A 20159-nucleotide genomic window follows, 5' to 3' on the forward strand; every position below is an offset into this window, starting at 1 on the left:
GATAAGTATTACGTGCTTCTCAAACTTCAGAGTAAGATTTGTTTTATGTTAGCTTTGGCAGTCTTTGGTTTGATTTTCCCATTTCAAAAACATCTGATTTGTGTGCCTGTGGTTCAACCTTGTGACTTTGAGATAGTGTGTTCCAGGTGAGCTTAACCTAAACCCTTCACTGTAAAAAGTCAGTTTTCGCAGGACGGATTCGTTACGAACGTTACACAATCGGACAGCAATATGCGAAGATTTGATTGTCGGAAAGATAGAAATAATCAGTATCGAGTGGAAAGAGAGAATGATAGTGTACAGGTAAAGGTCAACATACGAAACCAGAGAAAGAGTGAAAGTGGTTAGTAGAGTAGAACAATCGTTCGAAAGGCTAAGATAAGGTGAGAGATCAGAACAGAGACGAGACAGAGACGAAACGCACGCCAACAGATATTAAACGCACATATTCCAATCGTGTTCAGGTTGCACCACTGTTTTATGCTAGAAAGTTGATGGGACAAACGTTTAAAACAAAACACTTGGAAGCTAAAACAATCAAAGTAGGTCGGACACATTTTGAGTGGTTTTTATATGAAAAGTTTAAACCCATTTGGGATGTTTTTAAACTGATTGTTTTAGCTTCCATAGGTGTTAGATACAGTTAGTAACAATACATCAATTAGATTAAAATCTATTCTATCTTTCTAGTTTTAGTTGAAAACTTGATTCTATTTTATTTTAAGTTTTAAGTCGCGTTAATCTTTGTCAAAATGGCAAATGGAAATGAGTTAATTTCTTTAAACTGATAAAATTATATTGAAAAATAAAGAAAGAAACTGTTGTGTTTGTCGGAATGTCGAGTAAAACTGTGCCACGGCAAGAAGTATGAGGTTTTCAAATTCCAATGAATTCTCAATTATTATGTAGCATTCTTCACCTTCACCTCCACAAGTGATCGTAAGCTCATCAGCATTTTGGGTGATGAATAATTAGCAATTCATCAAAACCCCCTATCGTAACCTAAATAAAAGCTTCCCTCTTGACGAACGTAGTCTGCCATTCGAGGGGTTTTGATTAATAGTCAATTAACATTGATTCAGTGTCTAGCTGGCTTGGGGACTGTAACGTTAATATCCGCAAAGGATGTCCTTTCCCTGCTGCAGCTAGAAGCGGTAAAAGCTCAGCTCCTCAAGAGTCTGACCCCTTCTACCGTGGGTTGGTGAGATACTTAATGGAATTAAAGTGCCTGAGGGTTCCCAAAACGGATGCCAACCTGATAATGACAGTATTCAACCCGCCGGTGGATACTTCAACGGCCCGGATTAGACGCCTGGCGTGATTACACTACGCTTCAAGCTGATTGCGACATCGTTCCATCTTAATTAAAGCGATGGCTGCCTCTTCAAACTCGCGCTCAATTGTCGCTGACGTACCGATGACCACATGGACGCTTTCCCGGAAAGTTTGCATTTCTTATGACGGGAAATGAAAAGCTTCGATAATTGCGGGTAACAAACAAATCCTACCATCAGTCTATTCATTTGCAAATTGATCGGTCAACAGTTTTTCATAACGGAGGCTTACTCACTGTTTTCAGAATAATTAAAAAACAAGGAATAACAGCAGACAACAGAATTGTCATTGAAATGAAACTTCAGAGGAAAATAAAACCTTCTCGTCTCAAAATATGCCGCAGGAGAGCAGCAGATATGCTAATGATGGTTTGAAGCGAAACCCACCGCCACCATTCGCTCTTTCAGGTGGGTGATTTATGACCGACTCGTAGATTATGGTTAACCTGAATCTAAGCGCGTAAACTTTTGACCCTTTGGGACGCATCTTTCGGCGTGGAATTTATCCTAAAACTGGGCCCGCCCCCAAAAGAAAAAGGTACCGTGAAAGAGTGAACTTTCGCTTTAAAATAGCCGTGGGCGAGGAAATTAATCTTAAAGTTAGACCAACGCCGCTCACCCGTTTGCTGCCCCAAAGGCCGAGAATCAAAGGAATTCTAGTGTGCAGCGCCACTTGATTGATGTCGAAAGTTTGGCGCTAAGGCGAAAGAAAAACAGGACCGTGTAATGAAGAGAGGTTAGTTCCGGGCGGTTGAGCGGCCGTGTTTTAGGCGCGAAACCATTCACAGCCTAATCTGGGGGGGGGGGGGGGGGGGGGGGGGGGAGGCGGGCCGTGTTTTGATGTGTTAAATGTGATTAAAGGAGATATTTATCGCTATTCGAAGCAGAGCTTTTCCATCCCCACAAGCGCCCCCGAATTGACACTTGGGCCCGGTGGGAGACGCTGGAAGGGGCGACGTTGGGTGCGAAAAGCGCGCGACCAACTTCTTTTGACTTCGGCCGGAGCGTTGGCATATTGAAATTTAATTGCTTCCCATTTTTATCGTGTTCGCGGCGAAATTTCGTACATTATCATAACACCCGCTCGGCGTTCGAGCGGTTTTGCAAGACAAATTGGAAAACTTTTCCAATCAGCTGGCCCTGAACTACTGAGGCAGGCACCATTAGGGGAGGATAGCGTTCCCTCTGCTCGGGCGTTTAGCGGAGTCAAAAGGACATTCGCGTCTGTGGGAAAGAGGCAATGGCCGAGTGAGATTTTGCCTAAGATCACTCAATAACATTCCCATCCTTTCATTTAAGTGCTTTTAATTAACGAACGTACGATTCTGGTACGATCAAGCCAATATCGCGCCCTCCTCAGGTGTGACATGCCGTGGCAAACAGTTGTATGCAGTGTCCTTGGTCGCTGTCCCTACCAGCTCCACCGAAAGTCGTCGTGTGGTTGAACGCGATGTGTGTGTGTGTGTGTGTGTGTGTCCGGGTTCCGGTCAAGTTACAGTCAGATATTCGGTAATCGTGTGCCCCAATCCTCCTCTCGCGTGCCACGCGAATGAATTCCGCCAGCTCGTAACGACCTTTGACCTGGTGCTAGAAAATGGTCCTCAAAAGATGGGCGATTTTAGCTTCCCCCAAAGCGTTCCTAGTATTTGCTATGTGTTCCGCTGCTCTGCCTCGTGCTAGTTCTTGTTCTCCTTTAGCCTGACTTCGTTAACAGGATCATAAGTTGGAGCTACCACCGGCTAAGCTCATTAAGGGGGCTGCCGGCCTGTTACTAAGGCAGGTGCGTCAGAATCCAGGGAGTTGGATTTTTCTGTCCTTCTATGGAAGACACCTCTTATGCAATATGATGGCGTTCCCTAGGGGGGGGAGGTCTTTTGGAGGCTGCTCGATTGTATCATCGTTCTGACTGTTTGTTGGTGGTGTATTGGTGTCCAAGGACGTGGGTTCTTACTGGTGGATGCATACGGGATGACAAACTATCAAGCTCCGGGAAGTAGATATGTAGATGTCTCGCTTTCAGCTTTCAAACACCTTTTTTTTCTCTGTCCGGACTATTGTCTAGCACCAGGTTGTTCTAGCGAGAGGCAATTTTCCACCGTTTTCCGGTGTTAGTGTAACACTCACAAGCACACACGCACGAACACACACACACAAAAGGTCAAGCAGACGGGTCCAAAGACGCGAGTCGTGCCTTGTAACTACACGGGCATAGGTCGGTACGAGCTGGGCGTTGTCTACTGGAGGTGCTTTTGGCTATGTTTCTCGTTTTGAAAGTCTTATTTTGAAATGTTTAATAGAAATTCATAAATAGTAAATCGTAAATGAAAACTAATTCAAAATTAATTGGTCATAAGTTTCATGTTCGATATGGGAATAATTTTATCACGTTATGTAAAAATCAAATTCCCTTTGTCTATCTTCCACCTTGACTGGCATTCAAAAACGCGAACTGTTGTTCCGAACCATTACGCTAATTGAACTGGGAAGAGTTATTTTTCACCGTTTTCCCGACGGAATATTCAAACACAGTCGTTAGTACGGGCTGGGCTAGACGTGATGCATTTTGCTCCTGAATGGAAGTACAACTCCCAGGTGAATAATTGAATTTCAATGAACATGCGGAGGAGGTAGATCGGCGGAAACATTTCCAAAACCGACAAAACACAACGCTATCCATCGGTGGACTGAAATTTATTCACTTTGTAACGATATTCAATACTTCCATTGTGTTTCAATTTTGTAAATTTACTTCGGAATGCATCTTTCTCGTGGAAAGAAACGACGATGGTTGCAAGATAGTCGGCGGGATATGAATAATTTGTATCGTGTTTTTACCCCTTTTAGCCTCCGAATTGTGTGTTGTACTATTTTTAATAATCATAAAATTATTTCCCATTATCGAACATCGGCACTTCCGTCGTGGAACAGAAAAGGTAGAAAGGAACAAAATTGATTTGTCGTCCGTCAAAAGTCCTCCTACGGCCTCGGTCAATGACAGGTTAGTGACAAACGTTAACTTTAACACGACGACTAGTACGTAAGCAAGTTTAAAGTTAGTGGAAAGAAAATCTAAAAAAAGAGGATCTCTATGAAAAGTGGTGGCGTGGGTTACAGACACAGCCGGCCGGAACCGGTCGAAGAGTCGAGAGAAAAAACGAACAAGGAAAAAGAAAATAGTGAAGCATAGATTTGGCACCGTTCCTCTTAATTTTGCGCAGCGAACAGTAGTAGGCCATGACGGCGCGCAGGTTCTTCCAGCTCTGAGCGCCACGGGTCGTGCCGTTGGACACGGAGTGGCTGAGTTGCTGCTGGTGCTGCTGGTGCGAGCTGGACGGTGGATGCAGCTGGTTCGGTTGGCTGGGCCCGAGCCCCGCCGGCTCGAACGGGTCCAGCGACGAGGAGGTCATGGACGGATGGCTGACACGATGACGCGTCAGAAGCCCACCGCAGGACCCGTGACCACCGACACTGTCACTGAGCGACACCATCCGGTCGAGGCTGCCCCGGTCCTCGAGCTCGACGTCGTCGCGCAGGGAGTAACGCCGCCGCTGGCCACTTCCGGTGCGGCTGCCGGTGCGGGACAGCGGGTGGCGCTGCTGGTGGTACCGGTACCAGCGCGACATGGCGTCGCTGTCTTGGTCGGTGAAGCTGTGGCTACGGTCGATCGATTGATAGCGACTCGCGGTGCTGCGGCACGGTTCCGTCGACTGGTAGGTCCGGCCCCGCGGGCCACCGCACTCCCCGCTGCCGGTGCGGGACACCAGCGAGGTGCGAACTTCCGGGGGCGTGCGGAACGCGGACGAGCCACGGCGGATACTAGAGGTGGTGCGTTTGTTTTTGGCGTATTCCGGAGAAAAAGAGGGCGAAAGAAGGGACTATTTACAAAATGGATGCTTCAGGGCAGGGAGCTGGCTCACCAAACTGGGGGCACACCGGGGAGGGGTTTGGTGGTACACGGGACGGTAGAAAAGATTCAGAAGAAGAGACAGAGAGGTTCAAGGAGCGAGAGAGAGATGCAGACAGAGACAAAGAGCTGTACAAAAGAAGGCAACCCATCCGGTGCGTTCCGACGGTGGCAGGTGTGGGGCTAAACGGAAGGCAGCATGCAGTACGAATTAATCTCCCCTTTTTGACAGCGGTCACACCGGACGAGGACCGGGAGTCCCCTCCGTGGAGTGGACGGAACACCCACCGAACGACGAAACGAACACAACCCGAGCCGCTGAAAAGAAGGCAATGGCTGTGGGCGCTGATTCATCACCTTCGAGGAGGCCCAATTAATTACAGACCGATTCGGGGGACGCAGAATCGGAGGCCGGAAAGCAGTAATGGATGGATTGTTGTGCTGTTTGCGTCGTCCGGCCAAACGAAGTGCGTGGACGGCCGGTACTGTCGTATCGTATCGTGCGCGGGTTGGGAAAGGGAGAAACGGGTTCGATCTTTGGCGACTCCGGGTCAACATCGTACCATCGCCCGCACCCGCCATCTTGTTAATTGAGCCTTTGCTGGAACCATAAATTGCATCCTCTACTGCGCCTCAAAGGGCTTCCGGTCCCGGAGGCTTTTTGTGTTTGTAAGGCAAACTGTAACTGTGTGTTTGGCTTGTGTGTGGTACAGTGGGAGTTTTCCCGATGTGTCTATGTGTGTATTTTCGTCTACCAAATGTGAGTTCTGGAGGTGCTCTTCAAACGAACGCGACAACGGAAAGCACTGGACAAAACCTCGGCGTGCAGATATCTTCAATCGGTGATGGTGAAAACGGGTGCGTGAAATATGCTAGGATCAATTAGAGAAGCGACACACTCAGAGGCGGATCAATCTATTACTGAACCCCAAGCAGGGGGATAATCGGGGCCCTCCAGACATTTCCATTATCCTTGATGTGTCTACACTAAAGGCCAAGGGTGGACTTATTTTTTTGGTAAGAGCTTGTAATCCATTACACATGTTTGCAGTGTTGTTATATGGTTTTTATGTTTATCAATAGAAATAAATTCTAGAAGCGGTACATAAATTCTTAAGTACAAGTACTTAAGTACAAGAATTTAAAAAAAAATGCGAAATAGAATAGAATAGTTAGAATTTTTTTCCACTATTAGCATGTTGTTGTCTATATAACTTTAAAAATTTATTATATTCAACGAAGCAATAAGTTAAAAACATTTCCCTACAATCCGTATTTCGCTGTTTGCCATTATGGCCTCCAAATCTTCAACCGAGGGGACATAATAATTGGTCAATGGAAACTACTTCTAATTATTTTCTCTTTCTTATTTATTTCTGTTCCAATTCTCTTATCAATTTCGAATCTAGTTACTATTAAAAGTGGATCTTTTTATAAAGTTCAAAAAGCTACAATGTAATATTTTAATTTTAATGGTCGCATAGTACATCTGAAACCGCTTTTCAATTATTAAATACATTGATTTGAGCATCGATTAAGAAAAAAAAAATATTAGTAACAACACTTTTGCCCAAATCGGAGGCACTTCAAAGAGAAAGATTAGACCAAAACAAGGCAAAAGAAAAGAAGTTCTACCAAGGATTAGAAGGTGAAAATTAAAAATGATAAAGCAATATCAAATTATACCGAAGGTCTAACTAGAAACAATATGTTTGATATCGCTCGCTATCGATATCTAAAAGTGAAAAATATAAGTTACAAATAATATCGGTGGATTCTTAGGTTTTCATCCCGGGATCCCCTTATGCTCGGGCACCCTGCGGCCCCTCAGTCCGCTCATAGCTAGATCCGCCTCTGGACACACTGCCAACGGCTCCCAAAGGAAGTATGTCGGCACTCTTTTTAACCGTCCTTCCGCTATCGGTGGCACACACTCCCATTAGTTTTGCGTTCCCGTTGGATACCACTTCCGTCCGTGAGTACACTGTGGCGGGTATTGTTTTAACGGAATAGTTTCCGTCCGATCCGATGGCGATGGTCCGGAAGGTGGCATCGGTGTCGATATCCTCCACACCGATTGCGTGACCATAAGCCAAACCACCCTCAGTCGCACACGCACGCACACTGAAAACGCTCACGAATGCACACAACCATGGTGGGGACACACACACACACTTCGGTTGGGGGAGCCCACGGACATAATTGAAACACTTACCGCTGGCCGGAACCCTTGCTGCCGGAGGACGCCTGATTGCTGGAGTCGTCCTCTTCGTCGCGCGACGTCGCAATCGAGGCGGTGCCGGTGTTGGTCCCGGGCGACAGCAGCGTCGGGCTGAGCAGGGTCGCACCGTGGTCCGCTCCCACGCCACCGCCGCCGCCGCCGGACCCACTTCCGGTGGCACCGTGACCACCGGACGCGGTCCCGTACGGCGGCCCGGCCGGGTGCATCTGCGAGCTGGCGGACGAGATGGTCGAGCATGTTGGCAGTATGGCGCCTCCGGATGCTGTCCCTGCTGCACTCGGATTCGGCGGGTCCATCTGTCCATCGTTCGCCAGCGCGGGAAGGAGAGAAAAAAAACATTGGGGGAGAAAAGAAGGAGGGTGTTAGATCGGGACCGAACACACACACGCAGACGGTATGCAGATGGTACGCCATCGTCATCATCAACGTCGGTCGGGTTTTAGTGCAACCGCATGTGAAAACGGTGGCCGCCAGGCAACTACCGGCACTCCAATCCGCTGCGGTCGCGGGTTTGTTTTCATTTTTAGTTTTGTAGCTCTTTTTATGTTTTCCCGCCCTGGGGGGGGCTGGGGAAATTTTTATTATTTGCTTGCAGCGGGTGTGCAGCGCTGGAAAAGCTGGCTAACGGACGATCGTGCAATTGCGGGGGAGAGATCGTGGTGGAGATGAATGAAGCGAGGGAGATGTTCCCCCCTTCTCACTCACACTCCCTACGGAAAGTGCGCATTCTATACGTCCGGCGCGCGCGGGGGGGCAGGTGCGGTGTGCGAGGTACCTACGAGCGGTAAGCGGAGTTGGCCGTAAAATGGCGCGGGATTAGGAGGAAACTACAATGTAGACACGAACTAGCTCAACGCAGCTTGGCAGAAAGGTGCAAACTACGCAAAATGCGATCTAATACAGCTACACAATTAGCACGTTCGCGACATTGCCGTGCTGCGGGACGGGTTGCGCCGTTGGCCGGAGATGTTTGTCACTTGGCAAAGCGTGCATTTAGGCCTAGGGTATATTTCTAAAAGTGCGCTAAACGAAACATAGATTTGATGGACGTTGGACATTGTGAATTGATCGTAGAACAGTTCGAAATATAAGTACTTCTATTGAAAGTGTCTTTGCACAACTCGGTTAGGTGCAGCGATTAGTAAATCCAGAAAAATGTGTATGTACAGAACGTTGTGAATATTGAAAACATAGTTGAGTATAAATGGTGCGTCTTAAAAAATTAGGTGATTTTTACAAATTGGTAGCAAAACTTTTCAGCTTTCCTATAAATAAGATACGGTTAATTCCTAATGCCCATAGTTCCCTTGGTTAAATTGTATTAAAAGCATTAAAATTCCAGTCAACTCTACCGATTGACCAATGAAGATGTCAATTTGACAAAACTCGCTAACAGGCGAGTTGATGGAAGTCAGTTAAAATAAAACGAAACGATTCATTTTCACAGAGCACAGAGCGGTTTAACCTTTTTTAGCGGAACGCTCGGAGAGGATTTTTCCAAAAATTTGGTGAAAGTTCGCGTTGATGCTACAAGAAAATTCCATCCACGTTCACGTCAGCCCCATGCTGGGCAATGAGTGTGTGGTAAATCCTTGTTTTTCCTTTTTCCTGCCTACCTTCACTCGAAGCCGAATGGTTTCGAGCATTCCCGGGTTTGAGCCGCCCGAGGGAATCGTTCGAATTATTCTATTATTTTCGAGTCTTCCATCGAGTGGACGAAATCGGACAAAAGCCTATCGATCACTGCCGATTGCAATGGATGGAACAAAAATACAATCGTGTGCGGATGTGTGTGTGTGTGTGTATGTGTGGGTTGTGTTTGTGTGCGAACTAATCCTCCTCTCCGTTCCTCCTAACCATGGCAGTTCGAGGATTAAATTCCGTCCGGAAACGTCCGCTGGGGGAGGTGTGTGATCGGGCTAACGATTTTCTTGCAGTTCAATGATTTGGACGACCCAACCTGCTCCACGAATTACTCCATCCTGTGGGAACACCCTGGAAAAAAACGCTCCTCCCGCGGGACAACGGACCCCATCCGGGTGAGGCTATGATGGATGGCAAATCAAATATCTATCCACTTTGCACTGTCCCTTTGGCGACGAGTTTTTGAAGCCAACAATTGGTGCCGACATGTTGGGAAGATAGATTGCTGGATTGAAGGTAGTTGTGGCACGTTTGGCTAACACAACATTATTGATCATTGATATTTGGCTTACGTTCATTAATCAAACAGTGTTATTTTGATATGTAAGTAGTACGGACTGCTCACGAGAACTTTTTTCAATTCATTAATTGATTGATTGAAAATTTTTTGGTTCCGGTAACACAGAAAAATATCACTTACACTAATTTAAAATGTTCTGAAAATGTACAACCTATGGTTTAGGTCCCTTGTTTGTACAGTCCATTTTTTCACAATGATTCAAAATTTTATAAATTTTGTTAATTTACGAATGTCCTTTTTCCAAATAAAACGAAATCGAAAAGCAATGTGATAAAATCGCCTTTAGCTTGGCAAAAGTCAGTAAAATCAGATAAAAGAAAAAGTAGATCTAGAAAGTTGAAACAAATGTAAAGCAAGTTCAAAAACAGGCACGAAAGCATAGGTTAAGAAATATCTGTACAGCAAGCATGTTATTGGAAAAGCAGCAAAACTGTTCATGGTTCGGTTGCATACAATATTATTCATAAACCAATCCCAAAAAAAAAAAAATAACAAACTCGAGGAAAAGAGAGAAGTTGGCAAAAAGGCTTGGCACGGACAGGTTAAGAAGCGCAGCAGTTAAACAAGAACATTTCGCGAAAAAAACCAGCGGATGCACGTTCGAGGAGAATGTAGAACAGAAACGTTCGAATGGGCAGGCAGGCAGGCAGTGGGAGAGAATGAGAGAAATATCGAATGCAGTAACGCTGAACCGAAGGGTTTTTCCGAACACTTCCCTGCAGTCCAGCCTCGGTTGGAACGTACCGTCGTCGTACCGTTTGCCCAAGGAATCCCGTGCAAGATGACCGTCGAGGCTAATACCAGACGGTTACCAACAAACAACACCTCAACGTCAACATTTATCCTGCTGAAAGATAGAGAGAGAGAGAAAGAAAGAGAGAAGATGATTGAATTCCGGCGGGAATGCACATGGTGCAGGGCGGTGTCAACTATAATCGAGCAGGAAATTCTTTCCGTCAAATTGTTTGAAGCTCTATCGGAAGGTTAATTTTCCACACGTCATTCCGATTTCCCGATTTCCCTCCAACCGACGCCTGCTGTTCGCTAGTTGAATAGGATGATTTCCCTTCAAAGAATAAAGTCCAACTCTGGTGTGCGGGTGTCCAAAGCACACTTTTGTACGGATTCTTTCCAGGATCTTATTCAAGGGGAAGTTCGACCTATCGCTAACAAGCTTCCGATTACATCCTGCCAGCACAAAATGCTGCCAAAAAAGCCTTTCAAGAGTCAGAGCCAATCCTTTTCATAGCTTCGAAGTAATATGCCATTTACAAAGCGAAGCGCAAAGAAAAGCCAGCAGGGAAGCATTATAAAATCTATTGATGGTGAGAAAAAATGAATGCATCAGAATAAGTTTGAAATGGACGGTGAAGTTGGAATGGGACGTTGATAAGAGACATTGGTGGTAGTCTTTCATTGGAAAACCCGCATGGAAAGTACATACAATGTATGAAAGTCGTCAAATCCAATTTCATGATAAGCTCTGTGCGGTGAAAGTAACTCAATGTTGATGCAACCTTTCCAATCAATTAAAGGAAGAAAACGTAAAAGTTGATTGAAAAAAAATCCTAACAAGGTCAACTCATGAATATTTCTTCCACGAATGAATATCATACCTGGAGGTCAAGGCCGGAACCACCGCCTTTCGAGATCGAAAAGGAAAAGGATAGGTTTACCAGCCTCTCTCTGTTCATTCAATACAGTCATCTTCCAAGAGCCTATTAAAATCAGCTTTTCCTATGTTATTACGAGCCTCGTTGTTTGCGAAGAGAAACAGCATTCCCAGAGGGGAAAACGGAAGAAACCCTGGCGATCCAGCGAAAGGAAAAGTCCAGCTATACATAGTTCCGGCAGTGGATCATTAACATGATTTCTGTGGGGAATAATTTATACATGTCTTGGCCATCACACTGCCGTCTTCCCTTCAAACGATCATGAGTGCTTGAGGCTTCCGCATTACTCTCGAGATTGTTTTATTCAATCGACCGAAAGATGGCAATCGGCCATCGTGTTCGTTATTGGGAGGTAGGAAAAACTAATAAGGCCTTTTGCCTGCATGTAAATACCAGCGTGGCTGTGATGAATTGCAATCGGAGAAGGAAAATGCGATGGTCTGTAATTTCGTCGCTTGAATTGAAGAATGCGAAAGCTCGCCGTACCGCTTGCGTACGTGAAAGTGCGCTTCTTTCCAGAGGTAAGCCTTCCGGAACGCAGAAATGCCCCCGTTTTGCCATCCGGCAGCAGTAAATTTAAACGACAATTTACACAAATTGATATTTATTGGTTATGTAAATGGTATTGCACGAGGTCACGAAAGCAGACCGTCTTTTTTCATACCTGAGGGCAATGGACGATGCCGTGTAATGCATTGGCGTTATGAGGACAAAGCGGCTGTGTAGTAGGAAATGTTCGAAAAAAGGTGTTGCCTTGGAGTAAAACCTAATTATAGGCAGATGTGCGTGTGCGTGGAATAATTTATGGGTTCACCAGAATTTCCAGTTTACGTTTTGTACCGCCCGACCGATCGGTTCTGATTTTATTCTCGACGATGGCATGCGCTGACAGGGGTCTTACAGTGGTTACGAGAAAATCGGTCCGGGTGTCTAACCATGACCTAATGCTGTGTGAAACCTTCCTCACCACTTTGTGCTTCGAACAGTCGATGTGGACTGGCGCTTTCCGTCGAAACAACGCGCTAAAGAAGGGCGAGTGTTCGATAGATGGAGTTTCCTTCCCCATTTTCCCATCGGAGCGCAGCGACTCCAAAATATTCACTTGTCAGTGCACTGGCACGCTGTAATCCACTTACGGAATTTTCCGAATCCCGAAACGAAACGGACCGACCTCTTGAGTACGCACCACAGTGGACAACAACTTTGTCCACACTGGGCTCGTCCCCAGACGATGTCCGTCGGTCACAAGTGGATCGTTAGGATTTTGTTTTCCACTGATCCTGATGCGTGTAGATGTGTGTTTGGGTATGGTTGTTTTCTTCTTTCGCCACATCACCGACAGCAGCGGCTCAAAGCTGGGAGCCATATCTGGCAACGTGAAAGGGGCGGAGGTGAGAAAGAGGTCCGGTTTTGGTTCGACAAGTGTCACGCAGAGTCACGCAGATGGTGAGCGTGAACGTGAAAGCATTATGGTCGGTGATGATTCGGCAATGACCTTTTGCCTGCCCGATGGGCATCAAGAGCTCGTGGACGGGAGGGTTGGATGGATGGCGAGAGGTGAGAGGCGAGCGAGGCAATCTTCAGTACTTCTGTTTGATTTAGGTTTGGCGAGGTTTTCTTTTTTCCATCTCGCTTTCAGGCAACAGATTGGCAATATGAAAGATTGGCATGTCGTACGCGCTCATATGTGTTGCCATAAAACGTTATGACATTGTGCTGGAAGCATTTTTGTCGCTTTCTTTTCGTGGCCAACATGATGTGTTTTTTTATTCTCTTCGCCACAGAAAGCTTCCCCTCGGTGTTTTTGGTGGCGGATGAGCTATTTGGGAAGTGACAAGGGTGTTTGGTAAACATTTCGGATTGAATTGTGCATGACAGTGCGGACAAGCAGGTCGAAATCGTTTGTCGTGATGGAAGTGAAAAAGAGTTCGGAAAGGATAATTAACTTCAAGATCGATAGTTTCAACATTTCCCTCAGACAACACGTTGTTCTCGAGAGTGTTGATTTATGATAGTTATACAAATTTTGGTTGTTTGGTACTGTTCTGTGTTATAGAAAGTTCAAAAGTGTTCCATAGTTTTTAGGTTATGTTTAGAGCTATATTTAACAACTGGAATATTTTTTCTATCGTGATTTTACAATCAACTTTATCTACGGTAAATACCTGTAAACAAAAGAGGGGAATTTAGTATTTGAAAGAAACGATGAACTGAAAGAAAGGTGCTATAATTAGCAACTCAGAGCAGATTTCTAACAGCAGAAATTCGAACCGCATATTTAACATTTTCTTAGATAGGAAGCGAGAAGCTTTTCAGTTCAGTGAAAATCTCTTGTTTCACAAGCGTTGATGGCCGGCTTTCAAAAATGAACTTCATGGATACTCCTCGCAGGCTGCATCGATAGCACCAATCCTACCAGGACTGTCGAAGGCTAACGAGAATTTCAACCCGTCCCGAACATGCTTCAGGCCACGCGTTGTTTATAGAACTGTCGCACCAGCTGGCAACGGGCACACTGTAATGGGGAAGCAACTGGGCCAGAACGATGCAGTAAATGGAAACTCGATTCGAGCGGTTGCATCGCTCGCGAACGCCGGTCTCAAAATCATCACCATCAAACACACACACAAAGGGCGACTGTTCCCAAGCTGGTCACACCACGGTGTGTCATTATTAGCATGATTTATGGCATCGTTGAAGGCCGTTGGCACCCGGAAGCAGCAAGAACACGGTGTGTGCCACGATATTGGAGAAGCGATGCTAACGAACCGTCGCCGGCTGCAGCGAACCTGACGCCTGATGCCTGATGGCTGCGAATTTCCCCCCCACCTTTTGGATGGGTTTCGTTCTGCTGCTAGCTTTCTTTCAGCAGGGTTGCGACCGTTGGGAAAATTGGTCGCCTGCTTTTGAAGCGTCTGGGCACGGTTGGGTTACAATTTGCACTTCTCGTAAAGTTCGCCGAAACGAAGGCTGGATGTTGTCAAGATTTGCGCAACATTTTGTCACAGTAGTCGTGTTGAAACGAAAGATTCCTAATTGGCAATCGTTGGTATCTCGGTCTATCAATGGGTTTCTCAGTCTATCGAAATGGTACGTGTTTGAACACATCGGTTCTTTGAATCAGATAATAACATGAAGCAAATAAAGAAAATAATTTATTTTATGCTTTCAACATTTTTAAGAGAAGTTGTAAAAGGCACAACAGATTATTTAAATTAGAAGAATACAAATGTAGGATCGTTTTTCGATAAAGTTTGAATTGTTTGTGTATCGAATACTAAAGAGTTTTAAATGTTAGGGTACAAATACAAATTTCACGCATGTTAGGGTAGATTGTTTAGACTTGAAACCTGTGAACACACATTTGGTTGCATACGAGTTAAACATGTCTTCATATTAGATCCACTTTATTAACACTAAAAAACAGAAAAATATCAATGAGAATGAGAAGACGGATGCATGTACAACTTTACTCGGTATTAATGTTGAAACATTCATAAACAGCTGTTCAGAATAGCGTTTATTGTGCGAAGAGTCTTGACACAGAATCATGAAAAAGCGATTAACAGCGCAAGCAATAATAACAACAAGGATGCTGCGTGTTTGAAGCAAACAACAAATATCTTTACGCATACTACTACGGGTGCATTAAACTAAGCTGCTCCAGTGGCTCCTAAAAGACGACCTTTTTTTTATCTTCAAAATGCCACCGAAGATTAATGAGTTGATCTCAATACATCATTTTCACAGTTTCGTTGGGAAAAAGGCAGCAAAAACTACAGCGTTTGTGGACGAGAGAAGCAAACGGAGAGCATATAATAAATGCTACCCCGCTGTGAATGATTGCAGCAATTGTGCTGGAGTGAAATTTTTGTATCTCGCCACGATCATAAGCGTCCAAAACAAATGACGAAAGAAATAATGTATCTGCAGGATTAGAAAAAGTTAGTTTAATCTAAAAATAGTGGAATGTTTTTGACTCACTAAACTGAAAGGGCAAGTAAAGGATATACTTTCTCTATTGTTTGTTTTCATTGTCTATACATGGCTTATATGTGAAGGAAGCACATATTCTTACTTTATTCACGTAAATGTTAAAAACACGCTACTAAAACACGATGATTCCTTGCTCGACTCAATAAACTGGTAAAATATGTATGCATCGTTCACCCCGAAATCCAACCCCGGGATCGGTGAAACCGGTGGAAAAGAAGTCACTGAACCGTTCTATTTGTGCTTGAACTCGAGAGCAAAAGCATCAGCACGTCGATTGCGCTCAAGCACAATAACAAACTCCATCGCATCATGGATTCCGTGGAGCGGAATCGAGCGACTGGTGCGAAAAAGCTTGATCTAGGAAAATTTCTTCCACCAAAACGGATGGACGCGTCCCGGCCAAGACGCAGCACGACGAAACCAGCGTTGCGTACGGTAAGACGCACCGAGTCGTGTGATTTTGTTTGTAAATCTGCGTAAACTCACTGAAAATACGTTGTTTGATATTGCCACTACCGATGGGGCCGAGCGGAAGGAAGGTACGCACACAAGCGCAGCGCTTAAACGGGCAAACATTGCGCTCGTAAAACATATCGAATGGCCGTTAAATCGGTTTTATTAGATCTTATTCGGCGGCGAATGATCGAATTGGCATCGATTGAGCCGTAGCCGAGAACTACAGTGCTAATGCAGCGTGCGTGAACGAGGGTGTAGAAGGCCATTCCCTCACAGCTGTTGCATGACCTTTTCCCGATGGAGGCGCCTGGTGGATGGTGGAATTGAGGTTTGACTTGCCAACCAGGCTGCATCATTCGAATCGGGAATAACTATTTTATTTTTGTAGACATGAAATTTGTAGTCAGCCGTCAGACATAGGAAAAGGAAAGAAGAAATTAGTGCTAATAAATGTCAAAGATTGTACAGTGACTCTCATTTCAATCACGTGTGGGTAGTTTTGCAGAACATTTTAGAATCGACCACCGCTTTTAAATCTATTTCGACGCAGCATCGCTTGCTTCCGTATCGATTTTGTAATCAGCTCTCATTGTAAATGCCGCCCGTGCACAACAACCAGGTCACATGTGGCCGCACACGTGTGAGGCTCTTTATTTCGCCTTCGTGCGCCACAAGCAGCGGAAAAACGTGGGATCAGCGAAAATTGATAGCAGTGCTATAAAAATAAAAGCACCCACACACCCGTACGCACCCAGTGCGTGTGCGATGTTGTTGGATCTAAGGACTGAGATAAAAAAGTAAAACAGCCAACCAATAAACAACAATCAAATGATTCATGTTACGGCGCGTTTGACTGTGGGACGCTGCGTGCTTGCGCCCTTTCATTTTTATTATTTCACCACCGTAAGAGGGTTCGCGTGCTGATTTTCCTGCTGTGTGAGCCTTTGGGGCAGAAAATGAAAAGACGATAATTTGGGAAATTAAATTGACTCAAGTAGAGACAAACGGAGCCATTCGTGTGACAGCGCTTTGTGGAGCGATAGGCGTAGGGTAGAAATAAAACACGCAGCTTCCGTTGCCAGCGAATGTATGTTTCATCCTTCCGCCCTTCTGGGGATGGTGCTGATCAAATAAATTCCTCCCACTGCGTTATGAACGGTACGATAAAACCGTTGTGGGGTGAGTTTTGATTGGTGTTTGTTCAATAAAACTGTTTATTTTTCCATTTTCTTCGCTGATTTTTTCGTGAATCTGTCGGGAGATTTAAAATAATATAGACCGCAATCAAAGTTAATTTCACGTGTCAAATTGTTTGGCTTAATGTATCCTACGAACGGATGAGTAAATGTTTTTGAACTAACTGGTGTCCCAGTGAGAACAAACTATGAATAAAGATTACTAGCTTTGATCGATGGGTTTTTTTTTAATTATTCAACCAATCCCGTCCAGAGCGGAGTGGAATGATCAAAAAAACCAAGCCGTCATAAATGAACACCAGGATTATTCAAATGTTATCTATTTACTCTCGTAACAATACGCGACTCTCCTCCGATAGCCAGTATTTCGACCAAAACCAACGTTGTGGCGAGCCCGGGATGAAGTTTTCACCGTCCGAAAGTCACCCATTTTCATGCATGATAGTCAGGTTGATGAATTTGTTGTCGGAAGGGTTGATGCAAATTTGCACGATGCTGGCCATTGCATGCCTCAACGATATAACGCCACAAGCGGGTGTGCATGGGCCAAACTTTGTTGTTAGTCAGTGTTGGTATGTGTGTGTATGCGTATTTTTTAGTGATGAACACACCAAAGAACCTCTTTTTTGGAGCTGCACGAAAGGGATGCTGTAAAGTTGGGTTAGTGAAACCGTACATTTCGGCAGAGTACATCCTAGCAGACGACATGCGACGATGGATGGCTGCCATTGACAGGCTTCGGGCAATGTTGATTCTCCCTGTACATGGGGCATTGTTTGGTTAAATTTTGATAATACAACCGCTCGTGTACATATTTCAGTTTTGCAGCATGTGGATTGAGGGTTGTTTTATTATAATTAAGGAAAAGAGTTCGTAAATATGATATCAGACCCTGTTGGTGGTTTGTTGCCTTTGCTCTTAGCGCTTATTGAGATGACCGTGAGGAATATAAACAAAATGTTCATTAGTGCTGTCCTTTATTCTATGTACCACAAATCAAACGTTATACAGAGTATTGGCTGTAACAAGATGGGAGCAATCAAAAGTATATTTAGGACAAACTGAAACCTTTTGTATTTGTAGCATGCGTTTTCAACAGACCGTACGCCCCGTTTCAACATAAATGTGTCGAGAGATAATGCTTAAGTAAGTGGCAAAGTAAACAATCCAAAATGCCTCATTTATCGATAACTTCACAATTCAACGAGGCTGCGGTTTTGACGAGCAAGCGCTCATGGAATTTAATGGGAATTGAATCTACAATTTGATTCAAATAATTGGCACGTTTCAAATTAATCCTCACTGACATAGAATCAGCTATTTATCGGCTACTTTCCAAGCGCCTCCACTTCGAACTAAGGCGGTAAACCACATAAAAGAGATTAATTGGTAGAGCTACAGTATGCTTTCGTTAAATCCAGTTAGATCAACTGACATTACCGCAGAAAGGAATCCGCAGGTTGGTAAATGTTTGCACCCCACCTTTGATTGGTTTCCGTTTTGCTAATCAGCAAACACACTCATCAACGCTCACTGGTAATAAACGCATCGGCTGGGTTCAGCGCAATAAGGGAGCACATAGAATAGAGCTGCCACGTTGGAGTTCATTAATTGAGTTTTGAATCAATGTTGGATCGTCATTAAATCCTCATTTATTGCACAACGCGTCAGTGGTTGTTAACAATGGTATAATTAGCGAAAAGGGGGGAATCGTGGTGAAAGTTACATTTGAATACCGCATACGGACTACGCGTTGAAGTATCAGACCCATGTGAGCCAGGGCCTGCTATGTTCCAGTGTTGACGCTACGAACAAATCGTGCTCCATTGATTGAAATACTTTGGCTAAACTCATCGTGAGGTGTTAATTGTGGACTCTACAGCAAACTACATTTGGGATGATTCGAAACTCAGAATAAAAAGCAGCTTCTCACGTGTAACCAACATGGAGTGTGGCGATAAGCGGATGACAAGCCGTTTTGCAACTATTTCTCGCCCGGACCGTTCGAAGGTTCTCTACTGAAAAGCCGCACACGCTAATCCACTAAACACACTTGCTTGATTGATCCCAAGAGAGGCAGAGATCCAGATGTGTCTCTGAGGGGCGAGCAAAGCCACACACGAATCTACAAAATACGTACCTTCGGCTCAGAGTCTGCCAACAGGTGCTCCAGTTCCTGATTGATTCAAGATTCATTAACGTGCGGCGCGTGTGTTAGCCAACGCAACATGAGGCATTGCGGGGTGGCACCGGAGGGTTGGTTCGGAAGATGAAAGAAATGCCAATCAAACGATCAGTAAAAGTTTTCTCAACTAGAGGCGTAGGGATGGGTAGCAGCTCTACTGTTATCAGAATCATGTCGATAAGTTCACGGGGTTCGGGAGAGGTTCGGAGAAAGCATCTAACAAAGTTTGGTTTAGACTTCGCAACCATGGAAAACTTTGCACGCCACGGGCACACGAAAATGTTCTACGAACGGCGGACATTGGGAAACAAGTCACGCAGGGACGGTACACACTACCGACGGACGTACACGTACACTGATTTCATGGAAAACGGCATTGGTCGAGAGAGATTTAAATCTTGTAGCAAAACTACTTGCTCTATCGCCTCGACAGCGCTTCGCAGAGTAGAGGCAATGGTTTGGAACCTTCGCAGAATGTTGTACATAATTTTTCCCTCGCTCACTCGAGCTCGCAAAACGAACAACAACGGTATATTTTAAGGAAATGAATCAACAAACCCGACAGAAAAACATAAATCACCGGGCTTCACAGTGCGCCTTGCCGGATGGTGCCTGTCAAGCAAAAGGACGGGCACGGGCGAGTGTCCCTGCTTCGGTCCGTTGAGAATAAAATCAAAATATCCCCGCATTTAGGCAAGCTCTCGTTTTGTGGGACACTTTCGCATGCAGAGGTTTGTTTTTTCATCGTACTGGTTGAATGCTTTTCCTTTCAAACACAAAACTTTGTTTGAATACACATTCGGTCTGATAAGTCCTGCACCGCGCGTTGATGATGGTTGGAAGCTGTGAGTCTTATGGTTATCTTCAATGTTTGCGCTCGCGAATTATGCCTAAGCTGAGCAATCAAAGTGACACGCAAAAAAGTTTTTCCACCCGGAAGCTTACACAC

At 44.9% G+C, this 20159-nt stretch overlaps 1 protein-coding gene across 1 annotated transcript in view; it reads right to left on the reverse strand.

The window, feature by feature from the left end:
* Positions 1-20159, reverse strand: part of LOC131286287 (uncharacterized) — a 42882-nt gene that overhangs the window by 13528 nt on the left and 9195 nt on the right. The window contains exons 2-5 of the mRNA XM_058315221.1: positions 19166-19201; positions 10449-10551; positions 7454-7776; positions 4529-5150 (exon numbers count right to left, since the gene is read on the reverse strand). Of these exons, the coding sequence (XP_058171204.1) occupies positions 4529-5150; positions 7454-7776; positions 10449-10551; positions 19166-19201 (1084 nt within the window). The remainder of the gene's footprint in view (positions 1-4528; positions 5151-7453; positions 7777-10448; positions 10552-19165; positions 19202-20159) is intronic.

Source organism: Anopheles ziemanni, chromosome 3 (assembly GCF_943734765.1).
Source record: "Anopheles ziemanni chromosome 3, idAnoZiCoDA_A2_x.2, whole genome shotgun sequence".
Lineage (NCBI taxonomy): Eukaryota > Metazoa > Arthropoda > Insecta > Diptera > Culicidae > Anopheles > Anopheles ziemanni.